Source organism: Zalophus californianus, chromosome 9 (genome assembly GCF_009762305.2).
Source record: "Zalophus californianus isolate mZalCal1 chromosome 9, mZalCal1.pri.v2, whole genome shotgun sequence".
NCBI classification, from domain to species: Eukaryota; Metazoa; Chordata; class Mammalia; order Carnivora; family Otariidae; genus Zalophus; species Zalophus californianus.
In genome coordinates, this window is record NC_045603.1 from 104,972,028 (window position 1) to 104,994,711 (window position 22,684).

General features: G+C 47.1%; 1 protein-coding gene across 2 annotated transcripts; it reads right to left on the reverse strand.

The window, feature by feature from the left end:
* Positions 1 to 2,070: 2,070 nt before the first annotated feature.
* On the reverse strand, positions 2,071 to 22,114 carry HDHD5 (haloacid dehalogenase like hydrolase domain containing 5). Of its 2 annotated transcripts, none has more exons than XM_027595119.1 (8): positions 21,949 to 22,114; positions 12,807 to 13,010; positions 11,391 to 11,503; positions 9,450 to 9,543; positions 7,862 to 7,895; positions 5,759 to 5,933; positions 3,109 to 3,297; positions 2,071 to 2,922 (listed from the first exon to the last, which is right to left on the reverse strand). In XM_027595119.1, exons 1-8 carry the CDS (start codon positions 22,081 to 22,083, stop codon positions 2,589 to 2,591), a joined length of 1,278 nt encoding a protein of 425 aa, XP_027450920.1. In that variant the 5' UTR covers positions 22,084 to 22,114; the 3' UTR covers positions 2,071 to 2,588. The 2 variants fall into 2 exon arrangements, with proteins under 2 accessions (XP_027450920.1, XP_027450919.1); XM_027595118.1 differs by having other exon boundaries at positions 9,447 to 9,543.
* Between the last annotated feature and the right edge of the window lie 570 nt (positions 22,115 to 22,684).

The window sequence follows — 22,684 nt, forward strand, 5'->3', positions numbered from 1 at the left end:
AGAAAAATAACCACCTATTTGTTCAAGCCACTGCAGTCAGATTTCTGTAACAAGCAGCTGAACAAAATCCCAAATTATACAGTACTGTACTTAAAATAGTTCATTTATGAAATACGCATTGCCAATGCCAATTTTACAGATGAGAAAATGGAAGCCTGGCAAAGTGAAGGAAATTGCCCAAGGCCATATAGCTAGTGAGTGACAGCTAGGATTTGATTCCAGGTCTGCCTGACTCCAAGACCCTCAGTCTTTTCACTTTTGCCATGATGCCCAAGGGAGAAGAAAAGAAAATCATGTTTGTCTCAAAGACACTATAGGAGGACTTCACAGGGTCCGCAAACTTACCAAGTGCCAGGCATATGGGTGTGGGGACACAAGAGTGAATCAATAAGGACAAAGTCCACAGAGCTTGTATTTTAGTAGAAGACACAGAATAAAGATGTAAATATAGACCATGGGGTGATAAGGACTATGGAAAAAATTAAGCAGTAAGAGGGATGGAGTACTACTTGTTATAAGAAGTTGAGGGAGTCTCTTTGAGATGACATATCCACCAGCTATTTAAGAAGTGATAAGGGAAAAAAAAGGGAAGGAGTGAGCCACATGGATAGTGGAGGTAGGATAGAGGGAACTGCAAGTGCAGAGGTCCTGGGACAGGAATGGGTACGGTGGACTGGCAAGGGAGCCAGTGGGGCTGGAATGACATGAAGGGGAAAGTGGGAGAACAGGATGGAAAGGCATCTGTGCTGCAGTAAGGAATGTGGGCTCTTCTTCTGGGTAAGACCAGAAGTCACGGGAGGGTTTTGATCAGGTCAAACTTAGGATGTGGCTTCTGGGGCGCTGAGGGGAGAGCCGCAGAGAGGGAGAAGGAGATGAGACAGGGAGGTTAGACTGGAGGCTGCCACAACAATGCAGGCCAGAGAAGCCAGCAGCCTGGAGCAGGGCAGCATTAAAGGCTGGAAAGTGCTCACACTCGGTACATTCTGAAGGCAAAGCTGCAGGATATGCAGATGGACCGGCTGTAGGAGATTAAAAAGAAGACAAGGATGAGTGCAGTGTCTTCAGTGCTACTGTCTATGGTGGCGGGGGGGTGGTGTGCAGCAGCAGGACCCAAGCTGGGTCCTGCTGCTAGCAGTAGGGTTGGGCTACGTTTGGCTTTGGACACAGCTGAGCTCTGATACTTATAGAGTGAGCACAGCTCATCACTCCCTCCTTTGTGAAACATGTTCACTCAGCTTACCAGACACCCACCCACTCACGATTCCCCGCCTATTTCAGTGGCCACTCCTTCCCAATCTCCTATGTTCCCTCCCCTCTGAATGACTACCAGGCATGCATCCAAACAAAGGGGTCAAGAAGTCCGTGAGATAGAGCCAAGTAAAGAGTGTTTTGAGGGCGCCTGGGTGGCTCAGTTGGTTAAGCGACTGCCTTCGGCTCAGGTCATGATCCCGGAGTCCTGGGATCGAGTCCCACATCAGGCTCCCGGCTCAGTGGGGAGCCTGCTTCTCCCTCTGACCCTCTCCCCTCTCATGCTGTTTCTCTCTCTCTCTCAAATAAATAAATAAAATCTTAAAAAAAAAAAAAAAAAGAGTGTTTTGAGAAGAGGGGAGGGAGTCACCAGCTTATGTCACATGCAAATGACTGCTAGAGTAACAAGAGGGCAAGGACCAGGGGATTTGGCAAACACGGGGTCGTGGACAACACAGACCATGGAAAAGTGGAAATGGGTTGCTCCAAGAGGGAGGAACATAAGAAACACATACTTTCCAGGATCGCTATAGGAAAAGCGCCTTCCTTCAGAAGAAACCATAAACACGATCCTTTCTTTTCCACATCAGAGGAGTTGTCAAGTACATGCCAAATCCTGGGCATAACTAATTCCCAGACAGACTCGGGCTTTGCAGGCCAGAAGTAGATTGGTGGTGGGAAGGAGAAAAAGGTAGGAAAGGAGACATCAACATGTTATGGGAGAAAATGGCACCGATCTCTTCGCTTCAGGGTCACCCACGTTGCTCACCCACTATCCTTCCCCCACAGGACTTTTTAGTACATTCCAGAAGCGCTTCACAATTGACAGCATAATGAATATTTATTATGATTATTTTAATTTAAAAAAATAAGCCTAAAAGTCTCTGGGCAATAAGCTAAAATACAATAAAAAGCAGTATCATAGTGTTAGTGACGCACCTTGCTGGCATGCAGTGGTGCCCTCAGTGCAGGCAAGGCTCTGCATTATTTCACACCACTTCCCCTTTTTTCAGAAGTCCCTACTGAAATGAGAGAAGAAACTGAGGCACAGAGGTAAAGGAACTGGCCCGAGGTCAGACTGCCAGGAGAAGCAGACAGGAACTGAGCCCAGAAAATCCTGATTGTTCTACCCCAGGTACAATTCTGTGGCTACTGCCCAGCAGGAGAAAAAGCCAGTGTCTTCTTCTAAGTGACCAGTAATATCCACCGTGGGGCCACAGAAAGTGTCACAGGAAGCAGCCCTGACTTGATGGCCAGTGATGTGGGCCAGAAGCCAGTTAACAGGACTCCCCTCTAGCTCCAGAGTCCCAACCCCCCTTGTCTCCAACGCACAGCCCTCACTACAAAGGCCAACCCTCCTTGTGGAAAACCAGCTGTACAGCCTCATTCACATCATTCACAATGTGGGACGCCTCCATGAGCCCTGGACTGAAGCTGAAGTCCCGGTGCCCATGGAATGGAGCCTCCTCTGCATCCTGGGCGGGCCTGGTGGGCTCTGGGCCCTTGGGATTGTACACACCAGTGCACACCAGGATAGAGGCACAGCTCTGGGTTGCTGAGGGCCGCCGCTTCCACAAGCCATCGGCCCCCCGCTCCTCTGCCCCATCATGCTTCGCCATCTGCAGGTACTTGTGGAACAGGTTGGCACCGTAGACATCAGACATAGGGTTATCACTGGCAGGGGCAGCCATACCAGAAAAGGAAAGAACAGAAAACCCCAGTTCAGTGTTACAAGGCAAAGAGAGCAGAGGACAATTGTGGGACTAGTGTGTATTAGATACCGGGAAACAGGTGGGTGAGTAGGTAGGGAGAAAGGGCAGGGGAAGTCCAAAAGTGATGAGGAGATGGAATAGCACTTACCCGATAGCATAGAGCTTCTGGATGGGGGCCACCCAGCCCCGCCTCTCCGCCTGCTGCCGGATCAGGTCCTCTGCATACTGGTAAGTGAGGACGCTGGGTTTGCCCATCAGGCCCTCATATCTCAGCTCTTTGCCTGTCACTTTCCGGTAAATGGTTTCCAGGCACAGCAAAAAGGTGCCATGGCCAAACCTGCCAGAGAAGAAAGCTCAGCAGCTCAGGCCTCCTCTCTCTGGCTCTAAGCAGGACCCTATAGACCAACCTTTCCCTCCAACACCCTGATGGTGACAGATAAAGTGAAATTACTTCTAGTAAGAATTACATCTATTACTTATCTTTATGACCTGCTGTTATCGACTAACATTTGTTGAACACTAGAGTGGCATATCACATTTAACTCTCAGAATAACCCCATGAGAGCTGTCATCATTTTCATTTACAAGTGAGGAAACTGAGGCATACAGAGATTAAGTAACTTGCCCCAGGCGGTAGAGCTAGGATTATAACCCAGGCAGTCAGACTCCACAAACCCAAGTTTAAATTCGGCTTTAAATCTGTGGCAGATGACCGGTTGCCCTTCTCCCCTTCTTTCTCAGTGCCAGTTTTCAGCTCACCATATTGCAAATGGGTGTACACAAGTATTCCCTTGCACCACCGCAGCTAGGTGTGCAGCCATGCGAGTAAGCTACTCGCATGCCCTCTGCCCTCAATGCTCTCTGCTGCTCCCCCTGCTTGTGCTCTCTCTCTGACAAATAAATAAATGAAGTCTTGAAGGAAAAAAAAAAAAAGACACTTTCATTTTGGGTTTTTATCCGTGGCTGCTAAACTAAATTTCAACTGATACTGTCCAACATATTAAGGTTGTATTTCAGTGTTGTCACTTATTTATATGACGAATTCTATTTTCAATTTTTAAATTAGTGAATGAAAATTAATCTTTTTTTTTAAAGATTTTATTTATTTATTTGAGAGAGAGAGAATGAGAGATAGAGAGCATGAGAGGGAAGAGGGTCAGAGGGAGAAGCAGACTCCCTGCTGAGCAGGGAGCCCAATGTGGGACTCGATCCTGGGACTCCAGGATCATGACCTGAGCCGAAGGCAGTCGCTTAACCAACTGAGCCACCCAGGCGCCCCTGAATGAAAATTAATCTTAAATCTGATTTATAAATTGAAATTTGCACCTTGCTATTCCATTCCAGCCTACATAGCCAAACTCCCCTCACCTAGTGTCGGCACACCCTTAACTGTAGGAAGAATACTTTAGAGAAAATATCTAACCTCAGGCTATAGAAATATACGTTTTAAAGTAAAAAGAGAGGGGCGCCTGGGTAGCTCAGTCGTTAAGCGTCTGCCTTTGGCTCAGGTCGTGATCCCAGGGTCCTGGGATCGAGCCTCGCATCGGGATCCCTGCTCCACAGGAAGCCTGCTTCTCCCTCTTCCACTCCCCCTGCTTGTGTTCCCTCTCTCGCTGTCTCTCTCTCTGTCAAAAAATAAATAAAATCTTTAAAATAAATAAATAAATAAAACTAAAGTAACAAGAGAACACCGTAACACCCATCTCTTTGGAGTTACTGAGTCATGTGACCTGAGGCAGCGTTGGGCCTGCTGCCCTCTGTTGACGGATCACTCACACAGCCCACTAGGAATTAGTAGCGGGGAGAGAAAACTCTGGACTTTGGCCCTGCAGATAAGAGCAGCCAAACAGTACAGTAGCCACAGCTGCCCTTCCAGGAAGGCCCTCCACGGCCAGAGCTGCCTAGACTGCGCTTAGCCTCAGACAGGACAGAGGAGGTCTACACAGCTGAGGAGAGCCTGCTCAGTACCTGTGTGCCTTTGAGAAAGTCACTTACCCACTGGGTCTCAGTTCTCTGGCCTACCTAACCATCAGAATAACTATTGCCCACCCCCCCCAGCCCCTACATCTTAAGGGCAGGAGGAGACAAAGAGGGAGGGAACCAGTGCCACAGGGAGGAGGCAAGAAGGCGCAGCTGTACTGCTAGGCCTCCGAAGTCATCCATTGTTTGGGCTCTATACACAAAAAATAACATGTTCTGGGGGCACCCAGAGGCTGAATCGGTGGAGCACGCAATGCCTGATCTCAGGGTTGTGAGTTTGAGCCCCATGTTGGGGGTAGAGATTACTTAAAAAGAAATTTAAAATCTTAAAAAAATAAAATAACATGTTCTGTTAAGATTCTGGAGAGCAGGGGCACCTGGGCTCAGTTGGTTGAGCATCCAACTCTTGGTTTCAGCTCAGGTCATGATCCTGGGGTCATGGGAGTGAACCCCAAGTCGGGTCAGTGCGGAGTCTGCTTGAGATTCTCTCCCACTCCTTCTGCCTCTGCCCCTCCCACTCATGCTCTCTCTTTCTCTCTAAATAAATAAATAAAATCTTAAAAGGAGGGCAAAGGACCTATGTTAAAGATCATCTCAACATATCTTCAGTGATCAGTCAGCTATACTTTTCATTTACTAATTAGTATGCAAAATAACCCCTTGAAAATCCTCCCAGAAGGCCAAGTTTCTGTGGCAAATACAGGGCCCCTGTGACCGCCCAGAATACCAGAATGATGCCAGAAAACTGTCAGCAAGACTGCCCAGGCAGCAGCTGGCAGTGGCCATGACGGTCAAGGCCAGGGACTCTGTGTCCTTACCTGGGCATCTTGGCTTCAGCCATCCAAAGGAGATCCATGTTGCTGGCCAGGACGGGGAGATGGGGATAAGGGGCCGTCGCCAGACCAGTCCCAGGGTTCCCATTGCTGAGAAGGACATCCATGATCAGCTGCAGGCTTGTCTCCCAGCGGACTGGCTCCCCAAGGAGAAGCACTCCTTTAAAGAGCAAAGGCATGGAGGTGAGGGTTACTGGGCACTCTGCCTGGCCTCTGTGGCGGACAGGAAGAAGGCCTCTGTGGCAGACAGGAAGCCAGCTGATGCCAGCTGGTGCCACCCAACCACAGGCTCTTTCCCCACAGTACACAGCCCTGGCAAGGGCACAGTTCCCAGAACCAGCCTTCAAAGATCCATTCACCCATGGTAAAGAAAGCCCAGGACGTGGGAAGGCACTTCCTAAAGGCTCCCATTTTCACTTGTATTCACCAGTACTTCACAGAAGAGGTTAAAACAAAGAAAGCCAGCAGCCAAGTCTCAGGCCTGCTTCCTCCTGCTGACTAATGCTCTCCCAACCACCTCACCCACAAGTACCTGGCAAAGGGCTCGCCTTCCTCAGCCACTTCTGAGCCCCAGGGGCCAGTAAACCTAACAGCTAGGAGAGGAGGATCTAGAGTGACACAGACCAGCATTCCAAACCTGACTGTCCATTTTCCTTGTGACTATGGGCACGTTACTTACCTTCTCTCTAAGACTCAGCCTCAACTACATCATAACGATACCTATGATTGTTTAGGGTGAAAATGAGATATAATTAACCCATGCTGTACACCTAACACTCAACACATGGTAGCTGCCAATATCAGCTACAAGACCAGTGACTGAACCAAACCAGTGGTCTCATGGGGGAGTATTGCCCCCTAGGGAGGTGTTCCAGAAACTGGAGGATGTATTTTAATTGTCACCATGACTGACAATTAGTGGCAAGGATCGTGGGAGGGGGCCACGAATGCTAGATGCTCAGGACAGTCCCGAACAATCAGAAATTGCCCCCTATTAACTTTTGAGCATCCCATCTGACCTTCACATGGGTGAATAACCTGTTTATAAGTAACTGAGCCTAAGCCCTAATTTCATTCTACATATAAACACAAAGGTTTTAACAAACACTAATTTTCTAAAAATGCAACTATCATGTAAGTCAAGAGAAGACTGTACTTTATCTTTTCAAAAGTTTACCAATAGTTGTTCCTTATAATGGAAAATCACTTCACCAATGACAATGCAGCCCCTAATTTCTGAGTCACCCATAAATAAAATACACCTATATCACACCTATAAACACACGTACATCAGTCTGCATTTGTAGCTATGACATTCACGGTGATTCCATGTTTGGTATAATCATTTTACTACTTCATTATGTCTTCCTGAATAATTATTTACATATTGAAATACACATTACCTTACTAAAAATTTTCCTTTTATTTCTCCATATTACAATTAGGGCTTTATACTGAATTAGTTAATTTTTAATATACATATACAGGAAAGTTGTGTTATCTATGAATTTCATTGCAGGGCAGTTAAGGGGACATAACGGTATTTTTGTTACACGAGGGGGAACTGGGTTTAATGGAGCTGAGAAACGCTGGCCTATATTACCTCTGGGAGCCTTTCCATGCTAAGATTTTCTACACTTAACAATTTTTCTGGGGATGCCTGGGTGGCTCAGTCGTTAAGCGTCTGCCTTCGGCTCAGGTCTTGATCCTTGGGTCCCGGGATCGAGTCCCACATCGGGCTCCCTGCTCAGCGGGGAGTCTGCCTCTCCCCCTCCCACTCCCCCTCTCTTGTGCTCTCTCTCTCCCTCTGAAATAAAATAAAATCTTAAAAAAAAATTATAAAAAAACAAATAAATAAAAACAATTTTTCTGGAATAATAGAGCAAGTGATATGGGGAAGGAAAGATTAAAAACCAGTGTCTCAGAGGTGTTGAGGGGCAGATCTGAGACTGGAACCCAGGTGACCTGATATCCAATGCCTGCAGCCACCCTACCAGTCTCCAGGCAAACAGCTGCAAGAGAATAGCCTGGACGACCAAAAGGAGAACTGCCCAGAGCCACACCTACACCAGCAGAGGCCCTCATTACCTTCAATGGCAGGGAAGTCGTTCCTTGGAAGGGGCTGCCAAGAAACAAAGAAAAGGCCCGTCAATGCCACAGTCACTGTCCACTACCAGACAACCACACAACTACATCATAACAAGTGGCAGGGCAAAAGACACATTCTAGACAGATCAAAGACCACCCCATGGTCTAGCCCAAGCCAAGGAGAAGCTAGATAGGACTGAGGAAGAAAATTCATCAAGAAAAGTGAAGAGAGAGGCGCCTGGGTGGCTCCGTTGGTTGGACTTCTGCCTTTGGCTCAAGTCGTGGTCCCAGGGTCCTCCCTGCTCGGTGGGGAGTCTGCTTCTCCCTCTCCCTTTGCTGCTCCCCCTGCTTGTGCTCACTCTCTCTCTCCGTCAAATAAATAAAATCTTTAAAAAAAAAAAAAAAAGGAAAGAAAACAAAGAAAAGTGAAGAGAGAATGAGCAGGACTCTCACAGAACACGCTGATGGAAGCCACATATGGAGGTCAGCCAGGAGAAAGGGCTGGTCAGCTGTCCCCCTCCAGTGAAGACAAGATGTGAGATATGGGCCAAGCAAGAGTCTACAATCAGGTAGCTAAGATGAAGGTGAGCCTATGGAGAAAAGGGAGGTCACCAGGGCATGATGGACCATTTCTCTTGATGTGATATGAAGAGGCAGGAGCCTCCACTTTACCAATCCTCTGGGGTCTGTTCCTTCCCTAAACCATTAGTCTTGGCTCTACCACTAACCAGCTATGTGACCTGCAGTAGGTCACTTCCCCTGTGTGGGGCTCAGTCTCTGAGCTGCTCTAAGAGCTGTTCCAACTCGGACATTCTGGTTCCCCACATAATTTGCATGATCCTAGGAGGAGGCTTTCGAAGGCAAAAAAGTGCTCTGTTCAACTGGGAAGGTCTAGAGGAAGGAGGACTAACGCTATATAAACAAACAAAAGTAAGCTTGTATGTTTATAACTACATTTCCCCACATTTTGACAGTGGTCTGATTTAGACTGCAGGCCACGGTGATAGAGAGTTCACATGAGGAAGGAGGGAGGCAAGGAAGGGGCCATCAAGAGCCAAGAAGTCATGCTCTAAAGGATCAGTGAGAAGCCCTGTGACTAGTGATCAGAAGAGATAAGAAATCAAACCAGTGGTTCAAATATGAGCCAAACCCAAAAGGAACATGGGCATACTCAGAACTGCCAGTTACTTTGATAAGCAAGCTGTTTCTCATAAGGACAGCTCTCCACAGCAAGCTTTAGGATAAAGGAGCAGCAATGATTAATTTCACTAAGGTTAATGATTTTCCCAAGCAACACTCAGAAAACCAGCTGGTAAAGGAGAAAACTCCTCATTGGAGAGGCTAGGGCTTTGAAAGGAGTTCTCAGCTATTTACAAACAAGGCAAAAAGGAAAGCCCTCAGGAGCTTGTTGCTCCTCTGGCCATCCTTGTATATCTGGAGAACAAAATCCTTGGCTGGATGTGCCTCTCTAGGGTGGACAAGATGCGGCTCTCAGTGGGAGGGCCTGCAAGACTAGTAAGAGGAACCCACATGGGGAACAAGAGGAGAAAACTAAACATGAGACACCCAGGGGCATGAGCCTTACTACCGTGGTCTTCGGCCGCCGCTGGAGATCCACCATGTCAAGCACAGGAAAGGCCATCCGCAGCTCATCCACAGTAACCACATTCTCGAAGCCCAGTCTACAGCAAGGTCAGGGAAGCAAAGCTGGACAGTTCTGGGGGAAGATGCCTTTAAGGTGAGGGGAACCAACACAGTCCCAACCAAACTACTGCACCCAGTCCCTGGACAAGAGTGAAGCAGTGAGAGCCCAGACACAGCCCGGAAGGCCGACACCAATCCTGAAGGTGCTGGCAAAGGGGCCATGACTACACAGGCATAGTAGGGATGCACCCTGCCACAGCGATGCGGCAGCAGGGTGCCAGGTCCCACGCTGGGCACTACCAGGGCACAAAGGCACGCAAGAATGTCTGGCCTCAAGGAGCTCACCACATGCCCAGGGCCCATCTAAACCAGCACTCTCTGAACAGTGCTGGTTTTGAGGAGTTGAAAAGAGGAGATTCGTCACTGGGCTGGTAGCTGGGCAGAGTCCAGGGAAGTCAGACTTGAGTTAACTCTTGAAGATGAACCAGATTCAGACAGGATTGGGAGGCCATGAAGAGCAGAAAGCCAGTGCCAACCTTATCTCTCCGAGACCTGCCTCCATTTTTCTGTCCTCAATTCCCACTTACAATGTTAACCGGACATGGTTTCAAATTACTTTCAAAATTAATCTCCTGAAAATGCTGCTTCCGTCAGACCACCCAATACCAACAGAACCTGCAAAGATTCCCCGTGCCCTCATAAGTAAGCTCACTGGCCCCTTGCCTTCCCTTCTGAGGTGCCACTCCTCCTGCTCTCTCTTACTCCCCACCCTATCCCAATCCAAACTCCTGCTTCAGGGATCCTCACCTTCCCTTCTCTCTCCAGCCGTCTTAGCTCCTTCCCTGCACAGAAAACCTTAACCATAACCATCTCTGAGCCAAACCCCTCCATGAAGCCACCAGTCAGAGCCGCTCCCAGGGTGTTCCCTCCCCAATACCTGGGACTCTCAGAACCTCTACTGTGCTTCTAAGTTTTCAGTCATATGCCTTTTTTTTTTTTTTTTTTTTTTTAATGCAGATCCCTGCTGGGCTTGATGTCTAGGCTTGGGAATCTGCTTTTCTCTTACAGAGGGAGTGGAGGGGGTTGCAAAGGGACAGGGGGAGAGAGAGACTCTTAAGCAGACTCTGTTCCCAGCATGGGAGCCCAATGCGGGGCTCAATCTCATGACCCTGAGATCCCGACCTGAGCCGAAATCAGAGTCAGACCTTTATCAACTGCGCCACTCAGGCACCCCGATCGTATGCCATCTTAAATACTCCTTTATCCTTTGTGGGTGTGTTACTCCTGCCTCTCATATGAACCCTTTGATGAAGACAGAGTCCCACGTGCTGTTCTTGGTCCCCATCGCCCCTGAAGAACGTGCAGGATGGGGCTGGTACCCGGGAAGTGCTCAACACAGGTCTGCCATATGAGCAAATGAATGTGCTACTTGAGAACAAGCAACAACTCTTCTGCCTCTTGAGTGTGCACACACCCACAGGTTCACTGTGGATACTTAATATTAGCTGAGAAGTTGATTGAGCACGCCAAGGAACGGTGCTAGAGCAGCAGTTCCAAACCTAATTAGAGAATCACCACCTAGTCTTCTAACATACAGACTGCTGATTTTTCTCTCAGACCCAGTGAACCAAGAATCTGTATTTTAAGCTCCCCAGTAGGTTCTGATTCAGCGGACTGACTTTTTGGAAAGTATGGCACCAGGACTGGCCATACCTGGGAGCCACCGTCCCTCCCTCGAGAGCCCACTATGTACCCCTTAAGCCCTGGCACCATGCAGCCGGCACACCTCACTATGGTCCTGTCCACCACACACCCCGGCCATGGGAGAAAAACTCCAGTCCTGCCCCCTCCTCTTCAGCCAGAACAAGAAGCACTGAAAGGATACACTCGGGCATTTTCCACCAGGGGCCCCTGCCCAGACACCAGCATCCGCTTGTTGTGATATTGTGAGAAAAGCTTCATGGGACTGTGAGAAAGAATGACTTGGTCTGGCTCCACCTGTAGGGACGTCAAAAGACAGAAGAAAACAGAGACACAAGTTGATGGAAAATAATGGGGAGACAGGGAGCTTCTTTCACTTAGGAAGGGAAAAACTGCCCAGAAAAAAAAAGTGGGGAGCCCTTTCTGGCACCCAACACCTCTAGACACTACCCAAACAGGTGTGAGAAGAACCTGTCTAATTTGGCTCTTGCCACAAAAAATGAACAAGCAGGAAACGCCATCAGTCGTGGGTTCTGACCATTCACCAATCCCATTCTGCTCAGTTCCTCCATCTGGAGACCTCAGGGTTTACGGGCATGTTCTTTGTCACAGTCACAGAAATCTGCCTCTGACTTTCTGTTTTCACTTCTACTTCAAGACTTAGCTTTTGGGGGGCGGGGGGCGCGCACGCCTGGGTGGCTCAGTCGTCAAGGGTCTGCCTTCGGCTCAGGTCATGATCCCAGGGTCCTGGGATCGAGCCCCGCGTCGGGCTCCCTGCTCCACGGGAAGCCTGCTTCTCCCTCTCCCACTCCCCCTGCTTGTGTTCCCTCTCTCACTGTGTCTCTATCTGTCAAATAAATAAATAAAATCTTTAAAAAAAAAAAAAAGACTTAGCTTTTTAACATTTATAGTACTAATTCCAACAATGCAGCCAATACTCAAAATGTTTTTGGAACCCTCTCCGGAAACCATAGAAAGGAACCAGTTGTACTCCTTTGTTCTGCGTTCACCCCCAAGCAGTGTTACCCAGTCAATCAGCCACTTTATTTACCCTTCTGGTTCCGAAGGGCTCTTTCGAAGAACTCAATCCCCCTTAATAAAGAAGGACGTGTCAACACTGATATACCATGTGAAACTGCAAGTGGGTGAAGAGGGACTGCTTTTCAGGGACAATGCTCTTTCAGATTATGTATTCAGATTTATGAGAAACAAAGGCTATTATCTCAGAATCCCACTGGTATATAGACATAGAGAAAAATGTGACCCTCACTTTCCAGGGGCCGATGATCCAAAAGAGACAACCCTGATGCCCAGAAAAGAAATGGATACAAAGAGAGCAGATTGATACTGCCAAATCCATGGGCAGAATTTTTGTGCTTGAGGTGAAGTGATACATAAAAAATGCTCCTGCTGTAAGGCTCTACTCATGAGGCTAGGCTTGAGCTTCAAGTTATTTTTTTCTACTACTGACCAGCAGGCCATGCCCTAGGGCTTATCAACACTGTACCCCAACCCAGGAAAGGGAACTTAGTCAGAGTTGGAATGGGAGTTCCACTGGCAGCCAGCTCTTTGGGCTCTCATTTCTCTGGTGCCTCCTTACCTTGAACCCCAGCAGCGCTGACAGCTCCTGGGCTTTGCTGTGTTGTAAGATGTTCCCAGCATTCGTGACAAAGACCACAGGCACCCGCAGCTGCCCATGAGCATTCACCAGCCTGCGGAACGCTTCCAGAGCAGCAGGGATCACTCTGTGACCCCGCACCAGCACTCCATCAATGTCCAACAGGAACCCAAAAGTGGGTGGGCTCTGCACAGAAGGAAGAGAATCCCCAAAGCCTGAGTCAAGAGGCAAAGGGGAAGAAGGAAAAGACCCTCACAACAAGGGGTGCCACATTATCCCCAGGTCACCCAGAGCTTTGAACAGAAAATGAGGACATGGGATTTCTGACAGGGCAAATCCATCTATAACAAAGAATTAGTCCCTCCTTCATGTATTTTTAAGCATGTAACTATTTCGTTAAAACTATCTTCACATAATTAATATAAAAGAATTTTTTAAATGGAAAGTAGACAAATTCAAAAACATCCCAGGACTTTTAACATGATTGATCTTGGCTCTTCTTTTTCCATTCTTTTGTCACATAGACAACTACACTTTACATGTTCACTTTTTCATCTTGTTGTTTGACATTCAAATATTTTTATATGTTACAACGGCCTTCATAATCTTTTACAGTTTTATTACAACAACACACCGGAGTTTTAAAAAAAAACTCATTTGCTACAGATAATATCAAAAAAATGTTAAATTTCTTGCCTCCTTCCACCCAGTGCCATTTCCGCTCTTATAGATCTCCAGAAACTCTGTGTGGATAGATAGTAATAATTTTTATCTGTTAAATAATACACAAACAGTATTATATTGTACTTTCTTTTCCATCTGACCTTTTTTTAGATAGTATCTCTTAGTTATCTTTCCATATCAATATACAGAGCTCTTTCTAAACATCGTTTCTGACTACGTATTTCTGAGTGGATATTCCACTAACATATTCCTCCTATTCTGGACACTTATGTTTTCCCACATTTTTACTACTATAAATAATGCTATAAGGAACTTCTTCATGCTTACTGATTTTTCCCTTAAGCTGGATTCTTAAAAGCAGGAGTAACAAGAGAGTGCAAACATTTTAATAATACAACACCTATTGACAAACTGTTTTCCAAAAACATGTTATCAATTTACATGGCCACTGTTAACACACTTTATCCTTGCCCATACTGATTTTCACATGTATCAAAGAGTTTGTTAATTATCAAACATCTTGTTAAAGGTTTAAAAAAATGGTATCTCAGGGCACCTGGGTGGCTCAGTCGTTGGGCGTCTGCCTTCGGCTCAGGTCATGGTCCCAGGGTCCTGGGATCGAGCCCCACATCGGGCTCCCTGCTCCACAGGAAGCCTGCCTCTCCCTCTCCCACTCCCCCTGCTTGTGTTCCCTCTCTCACTGTGTCTCTCTGTCAAATAAATAAAATCTTTAAAGAGGAAAAAAATGTATCTCATTTCAATCTGCATTTCTTGGGACTTATAAAGTTGAAAACTGTCCTTTTTCTTAATTTTTTTTTTTTTTTTTTAGTAATCTCTTCCCCCAACATGGGGCTCAAACTCATGACCCCAAGATCAAGAACTGCATGCTCCATTAAGCCAGCCAGGCACTCTAAACACTGTCTTTTTTTTTTTTTTTAAGATTTTATTTATTTATTTGTCAGAGAGAGCACAAGCAGGGGGAGTGGCAGGCAGAGGCAGAGGGAGAAGCAGGCTCCCCGCAGAGCAGGGGGAGCCTGATGTGGGACTCGATCCCAGGACACCGGGATCATGACCCAAGCCGAAGGCAATCACTTGACCAACTGAGCCACCCAGGTGCCCTTTTTTTTTTTTTAAAGATTTTATTATTTGACAGAGAGACAGCCAGAGAGGGAACACAAGCAGGGGGAGTGGGAGAGGGAGAAGCAAGCTCCCCGCAGAGCTGGGAGCCCAACATGGGGCTTGATCCCAGGACCCCGGGATCATGACCCGAGCCGAAGGCAGATGCTTAACGACTGAGCCACCCAGGCATCCCTAAACACTGTCCTTTTTTTAAAGAAAAGATTTTATTTATTTATTTGAGAGCAAGCAAGTGCGTGAGTGGGGGGAGGGGCAGAGGGAGAGGGAGAAGCAGGACTCCCAGGGAGCCTGATGCGAGGCTCGATCCCAGGACCCTGAGATCATGACCTGAGCTGAAGGCAGACACTTAACGGACTGAGCCACCCAGACGCCCCAAAACACCGTCCTTTTTATTAAAAAAATTCATTCCAGGGGCACATGGCCGGTTCAGTCTTGCTCAGTCAAGAGCAAGCAACTCTTGATCTTGGGGTGGTGAGTTCAAGCCCCATGTTGGGGAAAGAGATTACTTAATAAAAATTTGAAAAAAAAGTTTAGGGGTGCCTGGGTGGCTCAGTCAGATAAGCATCTGGCTCTTAGTTTCGCTCCGCAGTCAGTGGGGAGTCTGCTGGAGATTCTCTCTGTCTCTCTCCCTCCTTTCCCTCCCCCTGCCCTCACCCCCACTCTCTCAAATAAAAGCAGAACAGCCAGGGCCTGGTAACAACAGGATTTTTTTTTTTAGAGAAAAAAGTTTAAAAATAAATACAAATAGGGCGCCTGGGTGGCTCAGTCGGTTAAGCAGCTGCCTTGAGCTCAGGTCGTGATCCCAGGGTCCTGGGATCGAGTCCCGCGTCGGGCTCCCTGCTCAGCAGGGAGCCTGCTTCTCCCTCTGCCTCTGCCTGCCTGCCGCTACCCCGCTTGTGCTCACTCTCTCTCACTATCTCCCTCTCTCGGTGTCAAATAAATAAAATGTTTAAAAATAAATAAATACAAATAAAAAATTCATTCCAATTCTTATTAACATATAAGATTTTTTTCAAATTTCAAAATAATTCAACCTAACCTGTTTGCTACTTTCCTTTTGTTGGTGCCCAATAGGTCAAGCCATTGTTACTGCATACACCTACTCTATTCCTAGGGTTCTGTCTGTGATAGCAAGTGCTCCAGGCCCTGCATTTTTCAGCTGGGGTCAAAGAAAAAGCAACCAGTCTAGGAAACAATTAAACTCACGAAACTGCAGCATTTTCACAAGTGCAAATCAATTTCTGAGTACTTAAGCTCTCAGTAAATAAACAGAATTAAACAAAAGTAGTTTCTTAGAAGAGAATGTTGAGCTAGGCAATGGAAAACTTAAATACATGCCTTTATTTAACAAGTATCTATTGAGAGCCTGATCAGCACCAGACCAGACAAGCAGCCAGAAGTGGCCTCCATCTACACAGATCAATGGGGAAGACAAACAAGCAGCCACAGGACAGTCTGCACTGAGTGCTACATTAGGAAATGAGGGGAAGGCACCCCAAGAGCCTTAATGAGGGGTACCTAACCTGCAGGAGGTGGCGAAGACTAGTCATCCTAGGTCTCATAGGCCAATTTAAGGAGTTTGAAACAGCAAAGTGACATCATATCAGACCTGCAGTGTAGAAAAATCCTGGCTGCAAAGTCAAGATTGAGTGAACTGAAGAGTCAAGTTGAAGACCAGTTGGGACCAACTACAATCTAAGACAGAGATGATGGTGGCTTTAACAGGTCTTACTAGGTAGCAGCAACAAGAATGGTAAGAAGGGGGGAGGTTATACATAGAAGCAGAACAGCCAGGACCTGGTAACAACAGGATGCAGGGCTGAGGGAGGGAGGGGCCACAGGGACCCCCATACCTTTTTTTTTTTTTTTTGGCTTGGGACCCTGGGAGGGTGGATGCTGATATTACTCACTGACCCAAGAAACTCTAGAGGAGCAGCAGCTGGGAGGTCAGGGAGGGCAGAAGATACATCCCACTTTGGACCTGTCCGCCGTACAAGTGGAAACATCAGCACTGAACAGAAAGGTCCTGGAGATGAAAATTCAGAAGCTCTCTGCTCTCAGAGAACAGCTGAAACTTGGGAAGGGAGAGAAGAGCCCGAGAAGCACAAGCAGAGTAAGAGCAGAAGCAAGAACTGGAAGAACATCGCCATTTAAGGAAGGGCGACCTAAGAGTCACCAGCAAAATGAGGAGCAACAGTCAGTAGGAGGAGGAAAATCAAGAGGGTGTGGGGTCAAGGAAGCTGAGGGATAAGTTTCTGGAACAAGTAAACTAGGAAATGGAGTGACTGTAGAGTAATGATCCCATCTCCCCTCCGCTGAACAGGGCCCTCCCCGCCAGGGAGGCAGTCTTCCAGCTCTTTCATGGAAGCTTGTGCACAGGACCTTTCAGCTTTCGACAATGGCAGCTTTGGTGCCAAGTCAGAGGTAGGATGGGCCCCGGAAAAGTAGAAGGGAAAGCAACTCAAATCAGCAAGACAGAAATTCTGACCACCAGCAAACACAACTGCCAGGGAGAAACTTGTCAAATCCCCACAAGGGAAATACCGAAACAGCGTCTCTACTCTTGGTTCCAAAGGCTGATCCTGTTGCACTGGATCTGAATAGATGGGTAGACTGTATTGAGCTCTGAGCTGGACATATAACAAAGGTATGCTTACTTAATCCTTGTACCAACCCTCTGGGGGTGGGTGTCATTATCTCCAACTGACATTACCTAGCAAAAGGGGCCTGGTTTATACATAATGCTCAATATGGATTCACTGGATAATCTGACTGGATGAGTAAGAAACCAAATTCAGAGAGAAGAACTAGTCAAAGGTGACCCGTTCACAAGTGCTCCATCCAGATGTCAGCCTTAAACTGAGCTGTGGCAAAGTCAGAGCTCATTCAGTGGCCTCCCAGGGCAGCAAGCACCTCAGAGTAAGGAAGGGATCCAAGAGGTACCAAGATAACTATCACTATCTTGGATAGTGTTGGAACATGCTGTTGCCGCACCTCCTGCCAGCCCCCAGCCATGTGAGTTTGTGTTCTTCTTCTCAGTGTGCTCATTCACCAGATGGCCCTCAAGGTTCCCTGGAGCCCCTCCCTCTTCCTCAACAAACCCCACTAGAATGGGGTTCCTAACCAGGGGCCCATGGATAGATTTCAGAGTGGCCATAAAACCCCTTAAAACTCTATGTGCATTTTTCCTGGGGAAAGGATCTATGGCTCTTTTCTGATTTTATCATTTTATTCTTCTCAAAGAGAATCACTGCACAGGTCTAGAGGGAGGAGTGGTATGATTTTCGCACCCCTGGCACAGTATTTAAACTCCCGTAGGTACTCAACAAAGGCTGACTGAATGTTGAAGGACCCAAAGGATGAAAGGTTCAGCCAACGTAAGGGCGACCTTTCCCCTCAGGCACTTCCTGACCACCAAATCCCTTCCCAAGGGAAAACAGTTGGTGACTCTTAGAAGACAGGTCCCTCTGGAGGTAAGTAAGGACTATGTTGTTCTAGAGCATGGCCTGCCTTCTTTCTTGTACTACATGGACACACAGCATACTGTTCTGAAAGCTTACAGGTAAAACTCATATGCCCATAATTTTGAGACATTCAGGGACATTTTGAGGACAGAATTTTAAGTTATATTAAGGGATTACTAATGTTAGGTATGACAACAGCATTGTAGTTATGTTTAAAATGTCATTTTCTTAGAGGTACATATAGAAGAATTTAGGGGTTAAGTGACAAGAAATCTGCCATTCATTTAAAAATCTTACAGCTGGAAAAAAAAGGAGGGGGAGGGGAGGGAGACAAGCAAAGCAAGTGTGGCAAAATGTCTATAACTGGTGAATCTGGGTTCATAATGTTACTCTGTTTTTGGATTTTTTAAAACTTAGCATGGTTTTAAAAAATAAGATGTCTCAGGGCACCTGGGTGGCTCAGTCGTTAAGCGTCTGCCTTCGGCTCAGGTCATGATCCCAGGGTCCTGGGATCAAGCCCCGCACTGAGCTCCCCATTCCGCGGGAAGCCTGCTTCTCCCTCTCCCACTCCCCCTTCTGTGTTCCCTCTCTTGCTGTGTCTCTCTCTGTCAAATAAATAAATAAAATCTTAAAAAAAAAAAATAAGATGTCTCATTTGTGCTGATGGCTACAAAATTTAACCACACAGTTTTAATGGTCTTAGTGGCCATGTCCTAAATAGTCACAAAATTTGCTCTCTTAGAAGTAAGAATCCACAGCCCCTGCTACTTAAAACATGAAGGTTTTCAGGACAACTTAGCAATAACCTTAAGGGTCCCTCATCTCTAACTATATAAATGAGTAATCATATACCTCCAATCTTCAGGTGAATGCACATAGAGAAATCAGGCACCCAGCAACAAGAAAGTAAAGGTGCAAGTCAACTGTAATAAATGTGCCACACTACCGCCAAGATATCAGTAATACAGGAAACTGGGGGGAGAGGGCGTATATATAGGATTTCTCTATACTTTCTCTTCAATCTGTCTTTAACACTGCTCTAAAAAATGAAGTTTATTAATTTTTTTAAGTGAAGGTACCGAGAGAAGGAGAAAGAGACTTTTTCTCTTTTTTTTTTCATTTTTCTTTTCATTCTCTTCTGTATCTGTATTCTGATTTTTCTTCTTTATCACTTGGGTTTTTAAAAACGTCATCCTGGGTATTAAGCCAGATCTTCTAAGTAAAGTTCATATCTGTGGCAGTGATAAAATGTGTGGTTTTAAGATTAGTTTGAAGTGGGGGCGCCTGGGTGGCTCAGTTGGTTAAGCAACTGCCTTTGGCTCAGGTCATGAACCCAGGATCCTGGGATCGAGTCCCACATCAGGCTCCCGGCTCAGTGGGGAGCCTACTTCTCCCTCTGACCCTCTCCCCTCTCATGCTGTTTCTCTCTCTCTCTCTCAAATTAAAAAATAAAAAGATTAGTTTGAAGTGAAAGGACTACTAAGATGTTCCTTTGTGTTTTTGCTTCTTACTTGTTATTAGTTTGGTAGGTTTTCAACAACAGCATTAAAACTATTGTCTACTTTACTGTCTACTCCATCCACTTCCACATTTAAGAGAACTATGTGCCAGTCACTGTGCAAAGTACCCTACATATATCACAAAAAGTACCCTACAGATATTCTCACAAAAACACTGCAGAGTAAGTAATATCCTCAATACATAGATGGAGAAATTGAAGCTTAGAAAGCTAAGTCATTTGCCTTAAGTCAAACAGGACAGGCAGGATTCAGTTCTAAAGCTAGTACTCTGGAGATGAACCATCAGAGACAATGGACTCTGAAAAACAAACTGAGGGTTCTAGAGGGGAGGGTGGGTGGGAGGATGGGTTAGCCTGGTGATGGGTATTAAAGAGGGCACGTTCTGCATGGAGCACTGGGTGTTATACGCAAATAATGAATCATGGAACGCTACATCAAAAACTAATGATGTAATGTATGGTGATTAACATAATAATAAAAAATAAAAAATAAATGAAGCTAGTACTCTGAAATGCTGTGCTATGCTACATCCCTTTCTTCCCTTTTCCTACTCTATCAGAAAGGCACTTGGTGGGGCACCTGGGTGGCTCAGTCGGTTAAGCATCTGCCTTCAGCTCAGGTCATGACCCGAGGGTCCTGGAATCAAGTCCCGCATCGGGCACCTTTCTCACCAGGAAGCCTACTTCTCCCTCTGCCTGCCGCTCCCCCCCTGCTTGCGCTCTCTCACTCTTTCTCTCTCTGTGACAAATAAAAAAAATCTTTAAAAAGAAAGAAAGAAAGAAAGTCACTTGGAAATATCTCAGGACCTGCAAAAATGCTAAAGTCAATACAATAGTTATAAATGACAGCAAAGTCCTTTCCACAACATATTTTCATTCCATGCTTCCAGTGTGGCCACTTTTAGCTCTGTGACACTGGTCAAGTCACTTAACTTCTTTGACTCTTAGCTGCTCCATATCCAAAATGGTAACAAGTGATAACATAGCTGTTAAGAGCTAGAACTCTAGCACCAGACTGCCCTGGATTCCAGGATTCTACCACTGACCAGCTGTATGCCCTTGAGAAAGCTGCTTAACCTCTCTGTGCTTCAGTTCCTCCATCTGTAAAACGGAATAACAGTACCTACTTCATAGAGTTGTTATGAAAAGTGTGCAAATTAGTAACTGTGAAGTGTCTGGCACAAAGTAAGTGCTATGTGTTTTTAAAAATAAGTATTTAAAGTTATCAAAGGTTACTGTGAAAGCACTATAAAAACGTACAATATTATTACCTACAGAAATTGTGGTGATCTTAGAAAACGAACTTATCCTTTAAAAAAAAAAAAAGACAATGGCCCAGAGGAAAGTGAGGGTAACAGATTTGCCCACCTAGTTTAGAGTGCTGGCACAGTCGTCCCCCCACCGTTTGACCTTACAAAGAAAAGTATTTAAAAACTTGACTCCAAGCTTCAGCTTCCTTACTACAGGGTTAAATCTACCTCCAAAGTTGCTGAGAGAATTATCATCACTGAAGTACCTGGCACAAATTAGGGACCCTGCGCCAGTTCTCTTCCTCTCGCCCCCCAGATCTTCCATGTAACAGCTGCTCATTATGGGTAAGGCTCACAAGCGAATGGGACCAAAATAAAAAGCCCGCACAAAACCGACTTTCATCTCTGGGCTGTCCATTTATAGGTGCAGTCCATCGCGAGTCTCCAAATTTCTTTCAAAGGTAGCTGAAAATCAGGGGCGCCTGGGTGGCTCAGCCGTTAAGCGTCTGCCTTCGGCTCAGGTCATGATCCCAGGGTCCTGGGATGGAGCGCCACATGTACTCCCTGCTCCGCGGGAAGCCTGCTTCTCCCTCTCCCACTCCCCCTGCTTCTGTTCCCTCTCTGTCTCTCTCTGTCAAATAAATAAATAAAATCTTTTTTAAAAAATGTAGTTGAAAATCAAAACCGAAAGACTCTCATCCTGAAAAATCACAGAGGAAGTAAAGGAATCACACCCTGACCGGGAAAACAGGAACACAGAAACTGCCGAATAACTTTGGAGACGAAAAGGAGCGAGCGGCGAAGAAACAATCCTGGTGCGTGTTTTGGGCTTGTTTTGTTCATTCTCTAGCTGAAGTAACTTTTCATCCAGGCCGAAGGCATGACAAACCCCCTGACTGAGGGGGAGGCAGGGAGTGCTAGGGACACTCGTGCTCAGGGCAAGAACGAAGCGCACTTGAGGTCAGTGGCCTCCTCCAGGAGCAACCCGGCCCGCGGCCCCTCCCTCCCCACGGCTCCGGCCCCACCCCCAGCCCTGAGGACTTGCTCGGCAGGAACTCCGGCGTTCTCACCTGTGCAGCGTCCACACAGTAGCCTCTCCCGGGGCAGGGGCCCAGGGGGCCCAGGAGCCCCAACGACGCGCGCGCTGCCCGCCACCAGAGGCCCGGCGCCGCGCGGACCGCCGCGAGAGAGTGGAGAACAGCCATTCAGCCTCCCGTCGCGCGCACGTGCAGACAGCGCCAGCCCGGGTCCGTGGCCCCCGCCCCCGCCGCACAGCCAATCAGCAGCCGGGGAGCGCTCGGGCCGGGCGGCGCCCGAGGCATTTCGGGAGTTGTAGTCGGGGTCTAACAGGGCTCTGAGTCGAGCAGGGCGCGGGGTCAAGCCGGGCGCTGGGGAGGCTGGAGCCGGGGCCGGGAACCGGCCGGATGCCAAAGGTTCTTGCTCGGCGAGCCAGGGATGAGGGGTGGAGGGTGGGGCGGGTGAGGTTCCTGTTGGAGGGGAGAGAGGCAGGCAAGGTCCCGCCTCTTAGTAGACGGAGACTTCAGGTACGCAGGCCAGTGTGCACGAACTCTGTACCTGCGAACTTCCTGGAACATGCGTTTCTGACTGAAGTCGCAGCTCCCTCAACCCTCAGAGACTGTCAAGGAGAAGGAACTAATATTTACTTGCGGGGGGGGGACGGAGGAGCAAAGCTTTCTTTTGATGTTCTAAGTGCCTTGAACCCCAGTCAATCAAGGAATACTTGTAGGATACCAATTAGTCATTCTTGTAGTCTTTCAGTAAATACTCTCTATGGTTCTCCTTCCG

Coding starts and splice junctions, on each gene's coding strand:
- HDHD5 (XM_027595118.1), bottom strand. CDS start 22,083: ATGGCTGTTCTCCACTCTCTCGCGGCGGTCCGCGCGGCGCCGGGCCTC. Junction 13,011..21,948: donor ACTGTGTGGACGCTGCACAG/GTGAGAACGCCG, acceptor CCTTCTGTGCAG/AGCCCACCCACTTTTGGGTT. Junction 7,896..9,446: donor GGCGGCCGAAGACCACGGTA/GTAAGGCTCATG, acceptor GTTTCTTGGCAG/CCCCTTCCAAGGAACGACTT.